Raw genomic sequence first — 16,942 nt, 5'->3', positions numbered from 1 at the left:
TGTGATAGAATCCTTTTTAATCATCTGATTAAAGTGGCTCTTTGAACCATGATAGTAGTAGTTGTCATGTAGGTCAGGTTGCAGCCTCCCGACCTGCAATGAAAACAAGAAGAAACTACATGCACTACATTACAACCATGCACCTGTCAGATGTAAACTGCTCATCATAGACACCCCTAGAGTTTTAATGAATGAATGTTTCTAAGTGCACTTCAAAATCGTATCTGTGTCATGTGCTACTAATATCAAAATAAGTAATAGGAAAAAAAAATCAGATAAACCGCAGACACCATTGTATTTATATTTTTAAAGGATTTCTATTGTTAAAATATTTTTTAAAAATACTTTTCAATTATTAAACAATAAGACAAAAACAAAGATGTTCACTGCTTGGTTTAAGAGAAAGAAAACTGAACAAACAACTAAAAATGTGGTAAATGGACTATATTTTACATAACACTTTCTCAAAAGGACATTCATCCATCCACTCACGCACCACTTCACAGATCAGAGTCAGTGTGTGATTCAAGGTCCTGGCCAAAGGGGCAAGTTTCCATGTAGTGCCAGGAGGGTCCTGGTCCTGGTCCTGGTCCTGGTCCTGGTCCTGGTCCTGGTGTCAACAATGACCCCAGAAGCTCAGTTTGTTCTTAAGGCCTTGGCACAGACTGGCTCCAGGAAATGACAGGGGAGCAGCATGAAGAATGCCACTAGGAAAACTCCACTCACCACAGCCAGAAGCACATAGCGGCTAATCAACAAAGTGTCCACTATCTGTGGAGAGAAGAGAATAAAAAAACACATGTAGTAGGAGTTACAGTTTAACACCAAACTAACAGAAACACAGTACAGTAGTTTCTTGTTTCACTATTTCTTCTATTCGGCCCCAGATGTTAGGAGTGGTCCAGCAGCAGGACAATGTGTTGCTAATTGTGTCTTTGCTGGGGTTGCAGTTTTTCCCAGTTGCTTTGATATTTCTCACATCAAAATTGAAACTCTCAAAACTACTTGTTCAATCTTCACATCATTGTGTGACTTTTGTACATCAAAAAAGCAGTTCCTCATTTCTTTGAACAAGCTGCAAATGCTTTGGTACAATTTTCTGCTCTTTGCTACATTATCTATTGCTCATGTCATGTTGATCAAAATGAATTATATATGGGTTTCTGTTGAGCAGTCTCAACTCCACAACATTTAGGCATTAGTTCATTGCACAAGTCTTTACATGCACAATGATTAAACAAGTTGTCATAATATGTGGAGCATATTTCTTTATTCGAAGTCTCTCCAGGTGAAACCCGACCTTCTCCAATGAAGGCAAATGTGCGAAGCATTAGATCCACCAATGATCAACCAGTTTTCTGAAGTCGTTGCATCTCATGAACCGTCAACTGGCAAGTATATACTTTATATAGCCGGAGCACAACACAATGTTACGTCTGACAATGGAAAGACAAGGAACTGAATGGGAGAAGAAGAGGAAGAGGTGAGTCTGCGTGGCAGAGGAGTTGGGAGGCAAAACAGACGAAGAGGACATATGCACGTTCCTGATGAGATAAGAGCCACGCTTGTAGACAACGTCCTCATTCATGGGCTTCCAATGGAGAAGGCTGGTTGAAGGGTGCAGCCAAATGTTGGGAGAACAACTGTCCTCAATCGTTCAGACTTTTCATGGTCAGAGCAGGTATTATTCTAACAATAGGCACTGTAAGGTAATACTGTATACTTTTTGTAATGCTTCATACAATATTACAGTATTCTACTTGCATTTTACAATACACAGTAGGTATACTTTATACAGTGACATTTTACCTTACTCAATTTTGTGTTTTGCATTACTATATTTTTTCCACATAGGACTGCAAGACAACTTCACAGGGGTGGCAGAGGGCCCCTGGACTGTCATGATTTGAGTCTTTCTGTGTTCTTTCTTGTTCATCTTGTGTTTAGTTAAGTTCTTGTGTCATTTGGCTTCCTGTGTTTTCCTGTGTCACTATTCACCTGTCCTCTGCTCAGTAATTCTCCGGTCTGCCTGCCACGCCCACCTCACCCTCCCAGCTGCAACTCATTTTTCAGTTCTTTAAAGCCGGTCTCTTCTGGCTGCTATGGATGCAGCGTGTGATGACATAACAGCAGATGCCTGCAGAGGCTGGATGGAGAAGATAAAAGATTCTTTCCATGCTGCATCACAAGAGAAGATATTCATTGTGATGTCGATGAGAATGTGTGCTCCAACAGACAGACTGTCATTCCTGCAGCACTGCATGTACAGTTTTCATTGAGGCGATGGTCCTGTTTACATTTCTACTTTTGTTTGTTTGTTTTCTTTGTGCTCTGCAGTGAAAACAGTAAAAGTGTCAAATTATACTGTTACTTTTTTTAAAGCAAGTTGCTGAGAAGAAAACCAAAGTCCAGGTCTGCAATCATGCCCAGGTCCTCCTTGCAATTTTGATCTCAGTGAGGTTTTAAATCCGGATAAATGAATGTTACAAATTTTGAATAAATGAAATAAAAATTTCAGCAAAAATGTCACAAGTCAAGCTGATAACAACAAAAACTCAAAGAAAAATACTTCCTTTGATCAAATCATAATTAAAGTTGAAGGAAATGAAGGTCTCTTTACATTAAAGAAAAACTTCAATGGGTTGCAATTAAATGTTCATCAGTCTATCCTAACATTTACTTGATGCTTCCTTATGAATATTAAAATTAGGCCAGTTTGATGGATATTTAATATTCACTTTAACTATATACATTGAGACTGTCAATGGGCTCCAAGAAGGTTTTGCAAATCGTCAGGCAGTTGAGGCAAGGAAAGCAGAGCCTAACCAACACTGTGTATAGTGGAGATGGAGTGCTGTTGTCCTCAAACAGTGATGTCATCAGGTGGTGGAAGGAATACTTTAAGGACCTGCTCAATCCCACTGAACACATTTTTCATGAAGAAGACAAAGTGAGGCCTTTGGGGTGGGTCTTTCCATAACTGGGCCCAACCAGTCTACATGCACTTCATGGACTTGGAGAAGGTATTCAACCATAATTTGGGGGGGGGGGCTCTGTGAATATGGGATTGGGGTCTGCTGCTATGAGTCATTCAGTCCCTATGCAAACAATGCAAGAGTCTGGTTTGCAGTCCTGGCAGTAAGTCAAACTTTTTCAGGGTGAGAGTTGGATTTTGCCAGGGCAGCCCATGGTCATTGATTCTGTTTATAACCTTTATAGACAGAATTTCTTAGTGCAGACAGGGAGTGGATGGGGTCCAGCTTGGTGGCCTCAACATTTCGTCTCTGCTATTTGTCCAGTTTGTTCATCATGTCGTGATTTCCAACTCTCACTGGAGCAGTTCACAGCGAAGTGTGAAGCAGCTGGGATGAAAATCAATACCTCCAAATCTGAGGACATGGTCCTCAATCAGAAAAGGGGGGACTACCCTCTGGAGGAGTAGTCCCCCTGGAGTTCAACTACAGTAATGCCCACACCTGTTCCTGGAGGAGTTCAACTATCTCAGGGTTTTGGTCACCAGTGAGGGAAGAATGTAGCGCAAAATTAAAAGATGAATCGGTGCAGCTTACACAGTATTGTATACTCTGTACTGGTTTGTGCAAAGCTCTTTGTTCACATTCCCCTCACCTATGATCACAAACTCTGGATAGTGACTAAAACAATAAGAGTTTGAATACAGGTGGCTGAAATGAGTTTTCTCTGCAAGGTATCTGGGCTCTCCTTTAGAGATAAGGTGAGAAGTTTGGTCACCTGGTACAGACTCAGAGTATGCATCCAGGGAGTAGGATGCTCCCTGGATGCCTCCCTAGGGAAGTGTTCTGGACATGTCCAACTAGGAGGAAAACCCAGGGAAAACCCAGGACATGCTGGAGAGAATATGTTTCTTGGCTGGCTTGAAATCCTCCCAGAAGAGCTGGAAGAGGTGGCAGAGGAAAGAGATGTCTTCCTGCTAAAGCTGCTGCCCTGTCCACCCAACTCTGGAACAAGCCGTATTGGATGGATGGATGGATGGATGGATGGATGGATGGATGGATGGATGGATGGATGGATGGATGGATGGATGGATGGATGGATGGATGGATGGATGGATGGATGGATGGATGGATGGATGGATGGATGGATGGATGGATGGATGGATGGATGGATGGATGCTTTATTATTTCAAAGTCTGATACTTAATTATTTGTTTCACAAATAAAGAAGGACTCACATCGGGGAATACTGGAATATGGTCTTCTTTTTCTCCTAATATGTAAAACATATCAATAAATGTCTACATTTATTGTAGATTCCCTCTGCAAAATCACAATCTTAAGGTGGTGGAGGGGTTTGAGCACCCCCTTTTGGGCTTGGTTGTCCTGAAGGACTCTAGAAGGACACAGGATGGCCAGAAGGACTGCGGCTTCTGTGGTTACAAATGGGAGGAATTCAGAGAGGCCATGAAGAACGACTTTTAGTTGGCCTCAAGGAGGTTCTGGCAAACCATTTGACGATTCAAGGGGGCCCTGTTCCAGGCCATGCTTGGTCTGGGTGGGGAACTGCTGACCCAGACTAGACTGTTGAGTGGTGGAAGGAGCATTTCGAAGATCTCCCTAATCTGACCACCATGTCCACCTTAAAGGAGGCAGAGTCAGATTCTTATCTCTGCTTTTAACAGATGATGTGATTCTGTTGCATCTTTAAGCCATGATCTTCAGTATGCTATGGGACGGTTTGCAGCAGAGTGTTGCTGGGATGAGAGTCAGCTCCTCTAAGTCTGAGGCAATGGTTCTCAACCAGAAACGGGTGGAAGGCTCCCTCCAGGTTGGAAATGAGGGTTTGCCTCAGGTGGAGGAGTTCAAGTATCTGGGAGTCATGTTCATGAGTGATGGAAGGATGGAGTGAGAAATAGATAAATGGATTGGGGCCTGAGGGCGTTGCTTCAGTCAGTCGTAGTAAAGAGAAATATGAGTCGAAAAGCAAAACTCTCGATTTATTGGTTTATCTACATTCCAACCTTCACCTATGGTAATGAGGTCTGGATCATGATAGAAAGAACAAGATCCAGGATACAAGTGGCTGACATCAGCTTCCTTCATAGGGTGGCCATAGAAATAGGGTGAGGAGCTCCATCATCAGGGATGACCTCGGAGTAGAGCCACTACTCCTTTGCATCGAAAAGAGTCAGTTGAGGTGGTTCAGGCATCTGATTAGGATGCCTCCCTTAGGAGGTTTTCTGGTCATGTCCCACAGGGAAGGCATCTTAGGGCAGACCCAAAACTCATTTGAGGGATTATGGATCCCCTTTGGGAACGCCTTGGTATCTCCCAGAAGGAGCTGAAGAATGTTGCTGGGGAAAGGATTGTCTGGATTTCTCTCCTGAACCTGTTGTCTCTGTGACCTGACCTCAGACAAGCAGTAAAAGATGAATGAATTTATCATAGATTTTTAGTTTTATAGTGTAATAACATTTTATATGATATATTTACAGTATACAACACTTAATAAGTTGTGTTGTCTTTTTTAAAACTTCTAGCACAGAGGTCACCACCCCTACTGGCCAGTAACCCCCCCCCCCCGAACTGGAAGTGGCCCACAGGACACCAGTTGATCACAGTTCTAGCACATTCTGTGGCTTTGTATTTAGTGAGTGAAGGGGCAGAGACGGCTCTTTTGATTGTAATGGATGCCGACTCCTGCACTGAAGTATGTGTGATGGATTAGTAGAGCTAACCTCCATCTCTTTGAAAGGGGGCGGGGTCTCTGGACTGCGAGGGAAAAACACCAGTGCCAAAGTGATGGTGACAGCCAAGAGGACAACAGGGACAACTCCTAACCTGGAAGACACATACAATTAAGGATTAGCACAAGGATTTCAACTTTTCATTACTGGCCTGTGTCTCATTAATGCTGGATCATTTTAAGATTATGCTATTAACTATTTCTATAAACAAAGTCAACATTTACTTGAACATTTTTTCCACCGTTTCATGTTTTACATAAAACTTTAAGCTTTCCTTTTATTACATTGTTTGGTGTTAAAATGCATTACACAAGAAAATACATACATACTGACTGTAGTAGCATCATGGTGTGATCATTATAAAAAAGGAATGCTAGGTAACCAATCAGAATAGCTAAATGTAAACATACAGTCATGGTAAAAAGTAGTTACACCCCCTTTCATTTTTAAGGTTTTACATATCAGGGCATAATAAAGCCTCAGCCTCAGGTTAACAGCACAACACAGCAGTGATAAATTATGTACTTCGTAATTCTTCGGGATGTAGAACCTCTTTTAGAAGCAATAACATAAAATGATCATTTTCTGTATGAGATTATCAGTCTCTCACATAGTTGTGGAGAAATTTTGGCCCACACTTCTTTCCAATGTTGCTTCAGTTCATTGAGGTTTGCAGACATTTGTTTCCATACAACCACCAAAACATTTTAGTCATGTTGAGGTGTGGACTTTGGACCATTACAACACCTTCATTCTTTTCTTTTCCAGCCGTTCTGTTGCTGCTGTGTTTGTGATCATTGTTCTGTTGCATCATGACCCAGTTTGGTCCAAGCTTCAGCTTTTGGACTGATGGCCTCAAATTTGACTCTTGAATCCTTTGGGTTCATGGTTAACTCTATGACTGTAGGCGCCCAGGTCCAGTGGCTGCAAAACAAGCCCAAATCATCAGCCCTTTACCCCTGTACTCCATAGCTGGTATGAGGTGTTTGTGTTGAAATGCTAGATTTGGTTTTGGTTTTCAAAATATGTGGCTGTGAATTAGAGGTAAACATCTCTATTTTGGTCCTGATTTATTCCAGAAGTTTGTTGTTCCTTCAGACGAAACATTACAAACCTAACTCATGCTGCAATGTTCTTTTTAGAGATAAAAGAATTTATCATGCAACTCTTCTAAACAAGCCATATTTGTTCAGTCTTTTTTTCTAATTGTCTTGTAATGATCTTTAACCTTTATTCTGCTAATTGAAGCATGATGAATTTATCACATTGTCTAATGTTTTTATTCTTTTGAACATAGTGTATGTTGCAGAACAGAATGGCACCGGGTACGGAAATAGTCAGTTTAGGTGAGAAAGTACAAGGGACAGCAAAAGCAGGGACATTTAGTGGAAGGAGGACAACATGAATGGAACTACAGAGGAAGGCAGACATCAAAACTTAGCTGCATTTTCCTGCTTGGGTGTGGAATATTCCCAAATCTATGACCCAAAGATGGGTAAAGGTCTCACACAGGGACCCAACCATATGCCAGTATGTGTTTGAAATATGTAATTACAGGTGAAAATAATGAAATACAATAATAAAACTGTCCCAAATTACCAAGCATGTCACTTAGCATTGTGTCAACTACAATCGGATAGCCATTCTTTAATAAACTGTCACACAAACTTCATTTTCCTCACATGAAGTACGCCTAAGGTATTCAAAAATGCATCATATGTTATCTTTTAAACTTGAAATTAATATTTTAGAAAATCCAATGGGGAAAACAATTAGTATTTGTTTTTTTTTCCCCTATTTACTCAGACCTGGAAAATACTAAAACGAAATTCCAGACTTCATAAGATGGCGTAGGAACTTTGCTCCCAATTTTCCCAGAGCAGCGTGTGTGTGTGTAAACAGTGTACAGGTTGTCTCACTCACTTTGCAGGACCATCTGCTCTCAGCAGCATCATCACAAACACAAGAGCCGCAATCCAAACCACACTGACGATGAAAACTCCCGAACCGATTTGTAGAACAGTATCAGACATCTTTAATTGGCGGTTTTATAGTCGCTCAGGCAATAATAAACTCGACAAGCTGTGATTTTACGAACAATGTTAGTGATTTAGTTATCAACGCTTTAAGTTTCACAAAACAGGTTTTCTTAGTAGCGTTAGCAACAGACGCAAACATTACTGATGCTAGGTGCTTAACTGCTAGCTCTTGTTTTATGAATTGTATTATATGCACAGCTGTATGTTTATTTAAAAAATAACTGATGGTTAACAAAGTCCTGTTTCTATAAAAATAACAACTCAAAGAAACGCGATTTGAAAAGAAATACGTTTAGTTCGTCTACGGCATCCTACGCTTCCTGGTAACTGTAATCTTGAATGTAATTGGACAAGCGAACCAGAGGCATTAGCCAATCCAATATGTTGTTACTGTAAGATGAGACACACAGGAGCCAATGGCTTCACGCCGTTTCCCGCCTGGCTGAGGCGGAGTTTAAAGTCCCCCTTCAGCCCATAACTATAAAACAAGCTTGTTTCGATGCCAAGATCTTTAAGAGGTCTTAAAATAACAAGTAAAGTCAATTATTCTGTTGAACCTGGCACACTTCATGCTGTGTATTATTCTGCAGATGCTTTTTTGTCATTTTTAAAATTGTTCTATTATTTATGTTGTAAGCTGTTAATAGCACATTAAACTCCTGATGGAGAATTACACCTGCGACAAAACGCCTTTCTCCCATTTAAGGAAACTCTGCCGCTCGTCATCTCTAGCCAAGTACAAACAGCAGAGGAAATTAAAAAGAACCATTTCAAGTCTAAAGAGATATAATAACCTCACCTAAAGTAAAATATTTTACATGTCCTCTTCTACCACTCTCTGTAGTTAATTTCACTTAGACTAATAACTTAGAGTGAGATTTTAATCAATTTTGGCAAATTTTGCTAACGTTTGCAAAGTATGGATATTTAGCATTAACATTATTAGACCTGAGACAAAGTCACGTAGTTTGAAACGCTTTTGTCTAACACAAAGTTTTTTTATTAAAAGGTGAACAACAACTCTGAGATAACATGCACTTGTTTAATAAGCTAACAGATTAGTCTATTCCTTTTAATTGTTTTCGATTTAGAACTCAGTATATAATTAGTTTTTAACAATCCTGAACATTAACAGAAACATAAAACAAAACAAAATGCCAATAAGGAAAGACCAGTTTCAAACAATACTCAAAGCTTTTGAAAATGGGTAAAATTAAAATGTGAACTTTCAATTTTCAACTAATGAAATTGTACAAAGCATTACTGTAGTATTCTACAGTCATTTTAACATTATATGGCAAGTGTTATTTACACCAATAACAGGTGTGCGTCAGGAGCAAGGGAAAGGAACCCAGTGCACAGACTCATGTTTACAGAGCTTAGCTATTCATAAACAAAACAAATGGCTGATGTTGCAGCAGAGAACTAAATAACAAAAATTCACAAATAAAGACAAACCAGATACACGAGGAGGAAGAAGTTGAGAACTGTGTTTTAAAGACAGGGGCTGATGAGGAAGTGGACACAGGTGAACTGATTAGAAACAAGGAACAGGTGTGGGCAGCTGAGGCAGATTGACAAGGAAACTGAGGGAGAGAGAGTGATGGCACAGGGAGCAGACTACACAGCAGGGAAAAGATAAGACTCAAAATAAAGCTATAGAAAACACATGAGAAAATAAAACCCAATGCACAAGAACCTAATGCAAAACTAAACAGGAATGAAAACAATTAAAGAAACAAAAAAAAACAATACCCTGAATACAAAAATCATGACAGTGTGGCTGTGCTTTCTGTGCCTAATTGTCAGTACACTACAGTCTGACCCATCAGCATTAATAAAGTTATATTACATTTCCAGGTCCTGACCCACTTGATTCTGGACTAGTGCTGCAACTGAATGAACTGGTACTACATTATTATGTATATGTACTTGAGAATGAGTATTTACATATACATGTGTACGTGTGTAAGTGTATATATATGTATATGTGCATGTGGATGTATGTACGTGTGTATGTGTGTATATATACATATGCAGTCAGTCTCTCTGTTACACGTACCCTGTAAATCACCACAAACGGTCCTGGAACAGCTGAAACAGCTGACCTGGAGCAAGGTGGGGGACGATCTGGGAGCAGTGAGGCGAACAAGAGATGGGACACTGCAACCGGTTACAAAGACAAACTCAGAGCCTTCAAGAGGACATCACCTACGTCCTCAGAAAACTGAGGTTTATCCACTCTGTTACTGCTAATTAAGACTTGCATTTAGTTTCTGGTGCATATTAAGTAAATAAGTAAGGTTTCGTGCGAGTACTTTCTGCAGTGAGCCCTTAGCCATTAAGGGCCTCCCTCACTGCCTTTGGAGGTGAAGCAGGGCCCACTCCTGAGACTCCTACTTTGAATGTTAGGAGTTCAGTTTGAGTTCTGTTTGCTTTTGATGTTGACATTTTCATATTTTCTATGTTCATTGCTTAAAAGGGTGAGCGGGGAGCCCATTAAACTGTGTCTAATAACTATAATGACTGCAATTTAGTGAATAGCAGGTTAATAAAATTGGTGTCAATCAACATGAATGGCTTACATAGTCCAGTAATAGGTGGAAAGCTTTATCTAAATTTAACAAAGTCAAAGCCCAAACTGTTTTATTAAAGGAAACACATCTGATGATGAGCATGATAAGTTGAACAGGATGGGTTTTAAACATGTCTTTTATTCTTCCCACAGTTCTGGAAGGTGAAGGGGGGTGTCAATCTTGCTATCGGGTATTCTCAATTATGAACACATATCAGAATTCAAGGATAAGGAAGGTAGCTATATAATGATAATGAGTAAGATTGATGGTAACATGACCAGCCTCCTGAATGTGGATATTCATCCCAGCAGCCACTGATCCCTATTTAAAAGGACCCTTGAAATAGCAACAACAAAGAGTCAGGGAACTCTAATATGTGGTAGTGACTTCAATACTACACTAAACACTAAATTGGATTCTTTTAATGGGAAAGGTGAAGTGTGAAACTTCAGAAAAAAGATAGTACACCTTATGGGCGATTTAGAATTAGTTGATGTATCCAAATGATAGAGAATATACCTACTTCTCATGTCCACATACCGTGTATTCTAGGCTAGACTATATCCTTATTTTTTAAAATGACCTATTTACACTCAAAAGCTGTGAAATAGGTCCCTGTACTATTTCAGATCATAACCCAGTTTATGCAGATATCTGCCTGAATAGGAAAAATAGATCCACCCTATGGAGGTTGAACACAAACATTCTAAATTACCCAAATATTAAAGAGAGTTTGAAAAAAGAAATAGAGACTTATTTAGATCTAAACGATAACAAGGAGGTGTCACCAGGAGTATTATGGGATGCATTGAAGGCAGTGATTAGAGGGGAAATAATTAGTGTTGTAGAATGTAGCAACTACTGCCCAATCAGTGTATTAAATATTGACTATAAGCTGTTCACCTCCATCATCACAAAGAGACTTGAAACAATTTTACCCAGACTAATACACACGGATCAAACAGGCTTTATCAAACAGCGACTAACTCAGGACAATATTAGTGGTAAATTTTGGTTAGATACTTGTACTGTTTCAAAATGTTGGTTTTCTTTTATCTTACCGAAGCAATGCTATCAAGTGATTTTGTTTCAGTTATGTAATTTTATTTCATATCTGTATGTTTTCACATTTAAATATGTTCAGGTAGTTGGTCTCAGGTGCTTCACATTTTCACCACCAGAGGGCAGCGTTTCAAAGTGATTACTGTTTCCCAAGACGAGGCAGGAAATACATCTTGTTCTCTTCCGGTGTTGCTATGCTACGTGATGAACCTGAACGTGAACTGCATGTGATTTATCAGCGGGTGATAATTTTGGCAGGAAATCGGGAGCCTGTATGTGCGGTGCAGGGCGGCCATTTCGTGCACGTGACAATAAGATGTCTGATCATCGGTGTGTTCCAGCATTAAGAGGGAACTGAGACATTACTGTCGAATCCAGAGGACACTGCCGTATTTCTATTTGTATTTGTATTTGTATTTGTATTTCTATTTGTATTTCTATTTCTTTTATATATTGTATTTTCTTTTTGGGTATTTTCCCTGTTATTTTGGAGATCTGCCACATTTCATGAATCGTTACCTAATGTTTGGTATACCTATGTTTTGATTTTTGAACAATAGAAAAGAGCAAGACAGCTTTGTTCAGTCTGTCCTAACTGCTAATAAAGTATACTGCACATTAAGAACCCCAGTTATTGTGTCCTGTGAGGCTAAGTATTTCCCGGGCTACACAATTTTGGTACCAGGAGTGGGGTGTGCAGGAGAAAAAAAAAAAAAATAATAATAATAATAATATCAGGGTAACCTACTACTACACAGTGGCATTTCATGTACGATTAACTAAGAAATACGGCAGTGGTGAAGACTACGGCGATCAACCATCACACAGAGAGGACGTGCGAAGGTGCTGATTTCACAGCGTGACTGGTGCTGCGTTGGAATGAAACTCTTCTGGATCCCCCACCCAAGTCCAGCCACCAGGATTTAATGGTGTTTCGAACCACAGACTTTTCCCCACAGGGAGATCTGTTGAAGACTTTATTGAAGAGGTTGAGAGGGTCATAAGGACCAGAGAACAGACAACCGAGTGTGATTTCATACTGTCATTGTTATGGGGACCAGCACTAGAGGAAGTCAGGTTGTGTATGGCGGGTGGATCAGTGGAGCCTAGTGATATTTTCCTGCGAAATGCTTTTGGAGGAACACGCAGTGTCGCACAACTTTTGCAGTCGTTTTACAATCGTAAACAGGCAGATGGAGAAGACCTCCGTGACTACTCTCATGCACTGTCCCAGATACTGAGTTCTGTAGTAAAACAGTCCACAAATGCTGTACCTGATGAGAAAACAGTTCTCAGGGATCAACTTATTGAAGGTTTAAGACATGTCCCTCTGAGACGTGAACTAAGAAAAATGGTGAGAGAGAGACCAGACTCTAGTTTGCTAGATGTGAGAAATGAAGCTCTCCTCTGGGAAATGGAGGATAACCGATCCCATTCTGCTAAAGGAGTAAGGAACAATATGGTTCAGTCAGGAGCATTCGAAACCCAGTGTGCTCTGACTAAGACAATTACACACCATGACCCCCCTTCCGCTTTAGATGAAGTGCAGCGGGCTGCCCATCAGGGAGAGCAATTAGCTGAGTTAGGGAAAGCATTGACTGCCCTATCAACTGCTGTGAGTGAACTGTGTAAACGTACTAATCTAACTTCACCAGAACCCAAACAGAGAGTTAAACCTCAGCCTGCATGATGGTCAGCCTATCTGTTTTAAATGTCAAGGGGTTGGACATTTTGCCAGAAAATGTCCACAAAGCAAAGTTGTTTCTATGGGTGCTGCTTCTGCTTCCCCTGGGGGACAGGGAAACTAGAACCCCCGGTTGTCAGGAGCCAAACAATTCGGGGGGAAACAACTGGCTCACCAACAGAAGCCTTGGACAGAGATATAGTTTTAGAGAGGGCAGTTGGCAAATGCAAGACAGTGGAAATAAAACTACAGGGTGTGGAAGTTTCATGTCTTCTTGACACTGGCAGTCAAGTAAGTACCATTTCAGAGGGGTTTTTCAACAAGCACTGGTCAGCAAAAGACAGCATCATTCATCCAACTTTTGAATGGTTAAAAATCCCAGCTGCCAATGGACTAGAAATACCTTACATAGGTTATGTCAAGCTTGAAGTTGAGGCTATTGGTCTTACCATTCCGGAAAGAGGGTTTCTTGTAGTTAAAGATTCAGCACAGTCATCCTCTGTGCCTTGTCTTCTTGGAATGAATGTGATTAAAAAAAAAAGTGCCAGGAACTAGTACAGGGCAAATTTGAAGCCACAATGCATGGGAAACTTGACTGTAATTGGTGGGAGGCTTTTCATCGAGTGCAGACAGTTAGATTATTAGACAGGCCCTCATTTGTCAGGATTGCTGGGAAAGAGGCAGTTCATGTGCCAGCCTCATCTGTAGCTACTGTTATAGCAAAGGGACTTAGAACTGTCAGTGAAAGAGGTCCATTAATGCTACTGGAGCCCGGCCATTCCCCGTTACCTGGAGGTTTGGTAGTGGTGCCAACCTTGGTGACATCTGAGAGGCATGTTTTTCCTGTCCAGGTCATTAACCTGTCTGATGAGGATATCTGGTTGCAACCTAGGACTAGACTTGGACTTTTAACTGAAGTTGACTCTGTAAACAGTGATCAGATGTGCAAGGTTCAGTTTCAGAGAATCTCAGTAGATACAGATGAAGTCAGCATTAGCAGACAACTCGAACCAGCAACAGATGTCCAGTCTATCCTCAATAAGTTAAAGGTTAGTGGAACTCCGGAGCAAGAAGCACAGCTAGCTCTGCTGTTGGGGAAATACTCATTTGTGTTTGCAGCAGAAGATGAAGACTTAGGTTACACAGACAAAGTACAACATGAAATACACCTCACAGATGACACACCTGTGACCCAGCCTTACTGACGGATTCCCCCCACACAAAATAATGAAGTGAGGGAACACATTGGCAAGTTGTTAAAGAAAGGAGTTATCAAGGAGAACTCCAGTCCATACGCTTCCCCAATTGTGTTAGTTAGAAAAGCTGATGGTAGTCTGAGGTTATGTGTTGACTACAGGAAGCTCAACTCCAAAACCAGGCGCGATGCTTTCCTGCTCCCGAGAATAGATAATGCTTTGATGCACTGAGAGGGGCCAAATTCTTCTCCACAATAGATTTGGCAAGTGGGTATCACCAGGTGGCCATGCACGAATGCTATAGACCTAAAACAGCTATCACAACCCCGTTTGGTCTATATGAGTATGTAAGGATGCCATTTGGTGTGTGCAATGGCCAGCAAACGGCCAACTGTGATTGTCTGCGCATTGTCTTTGCGCACGCAGACAGTAGCTGCGAGAGAAAGTCTCAAAGTGCACTCCGCGACAAAGTTTGAAGCTCACTGTTGGGAGATCACTGCAACAACTGCAATGACCTTGACAAATACTTCATCTTGCACTTTCAAAGTTAAAGCGGACATTGTTTTACAGCTCAAGCCTACTGGCAGAACCAAAATCTGAACACACCTAAGTCACGTGTCAAGTTGACAACACACATGGATGCCCAAGGCACGGACTTGAACACACAACTGTGAGAAGAAAAGTTTCATGCCCTTCTGACGGAGATAGTCGGACTTCAATTAGATAGATAGAAAACTTCCCAGACAACTTTGTTCTTCCTGTAAGACTGCAGAATGAAAAAGCCCCACTATGACAGAAAGTTGCACGTCTGAATCTGATGCATTACAGTATTTAACCGAGAAGATGAGCAGCAGGAGTGGCTGAACAAGCAGACACATTGTGGAATGGGAACTCTTAACATCAGACCTGAAAAGCATCTTGGAACAACATTCCTACTGCTAAGGTGCCAGACTATAAGTTGATACCATAATGTCAGGAGTGGGATTTGAACCCACGCCTCCATATGGAGACCAGAAACCTCTCAACAAAGTGAGGAAGCAAACCTTGAGTCTGGCGCCTTTGACCACTCGGCCATCCTGACAGACTGAAGACTGTTCCCACACATGCACTGATGTTGACTTTGGACTAGTGTTTGAAGAGTCAGTGATGAGCACAATGACTTTTAAGGGCCACAGACAATTCAGGACTGTCATTTGTCTTACCAACAGAATTTTTTACATTTTCTTCTGGACCAAGCTTTTCTTTGATGAGTATTTTCCCAAAGGAAGCTTTTAGTTTCATCCCTGTAGCCAAGTTTCACTTACTGGCTCAGTCAATTCCATCTGTAACTTGGCCACTTTTACAAGAAACACTTTACACATGTGACAAACAAATTGCTTTTCCGCTATCTGTCTAAAAGCCAGTGAATGTGTGCCAAGGCCCACAGTTTAGATGTGGACACTTGTATGGTTTAGGGAGCCCTCCCTCCATGCTGGAAGCCTGAACCTTCGGCTCTCAAGATCCAGCTTCATCAATTTTGTTGGCTACAAAGGAGTTTGCGACTACTTTGGGACATTGCCAAATCCTAAAATCAGTCACAGGTTATTAAGGCCTCTCTGAATATGTGGGTAAAATATACTGAACAATAACACCATCGGCAACAGATGAAGATCTATTTCCTCTTCTCTGAAGCTTTTGTCCCACCAATTCAGTAGGTAGAGCCTGAGAACACGAGTTCTTGAATCATACATAGAATGTGGAGCTTTTATTTAGCAATTCTGCTCATGAAAACCCACAAAGTAAATTATCTGACCAACAACGTGGTGTCATTATGGTTTACAGGATCATTCATAGAATTACACACACACACTTACACCAGTCCTCTCCTGCTGATGAATGGAATCAGGTTTAACACACAGCAATCATCTCATGATGTTGAGAAAACGTAATCGTTGTTTCCTGATAACAACATAAATAACTCGTGAGCTGGAGAAAACCATTAGAAAAAAGTTTGTGAGGAACACGTGCGCTCTCAGCGTATCACCTCAAAATAAAAAAGACTGATTCCTGTTTTTGTTGTTTTAACTCTTCAAACATGGCCTTGTATTTGTTTTTCTGGCAAATATTAAATTGAAGCAATTTCCTTGATGACATTACTCTTAGCAGACAGGGCAGATAAGTATTACCTGGACAAAAAAAACTTTCATTGTGTTTATGTCAAATTTTATTGGACATTTTTTCTTCCAGGTCCAGTTGACAGTAGCTGCATACCATTTGTAGCCTGGATGACAAATGGCTGGCAGGGTAGGCAGGGTTTGTACTTCATTACAAGTGATATATCAGCCAAATGCCTTGCTCAGATTCTGCAGCTAAACCGTATTAGGACCATTTTGACCATGCAACCAATGTAAACACAACACAGTGGTACCACAGTATGAAAATGATAAATCAGTTAGTGAATTAGATCAAATTTATAAATTACAGGCTCCAATTTAAACAGTAGGTGATTTCTGGAACTTTTTTGTCTATGTTGCATTTACAGGTGCTGGTCATAAAATTAGAATATCATGAAAAAGTAGATTGATTTCAGTAATTCCATTTAAAAAGTGAAACTTGTATATTATATTCATACATTACATACAAACTCATATATTTCAAATGTTTATTTCGTTTAATTTTGATGA

General features: G+C 40.6%; 1 protein-coding gene and 1 non-coding gene across 2 annotated transcripts; both read right to left on the bottom strand.

Moving 5' to 3' along the window:
- tmem218 (transmembrane protein 218) lies at positions 1 to 8,076 on the bottom strand. Its single transcript, XM_017440015.3, has 3 exons — positions 7,646 to 8,076; positions 5,714 to 5,816; positions 1 to 771 (listed from the first exon to the last, which is right to left on the bottom strand). The coding sequence occupies exons 1-3, from the start codon at positions 7,753 to 7,755 to the stop codon at positions 637 to 639; spliced, it is 348 nt and encodes a 115-aa protein (XP_017295504.1). The 5' UTR covers positions 7,756 to 8,076; the 3' UTR covers positions 1 to 636.
- A 7,173-nt stretch (positions 8,077 to 15,249) lies between these two features.
- trnal-caa lies at positions 15,250 to 15,360 on the bottom strand. The gene is made up of 2 exons: positions 15,323 to 15,360; positions 15,250 to 15,295 (listed from the first exon to the last, which is right to left on the bottom strand). It is a non-coding gene; the product is annotated as a tRNA-Leu (tRNA).
- Between the last annotated feature and the right edge of the window lie 1,582 nt (positions 15,361 to 16,942).

Source organism: Kryptolebias marmoratus, linkage group LG13 (assembly GCF_001649575.2).
Source record: "Kryptolebias marmoratus isolate JLee-2015 linkage group LG13, ASM164957v2, whole genome shotgun sequence".
NCBI lineage: Eukaryota > Metazoa > Chordata > Actinopteri > Cyprinodontiformes > Rivulidae > Kryptolebias > Kryptolebias marmoratus.
This window is presented reverse-complemented; position numbering and strand designations above follow the sequence as displayed.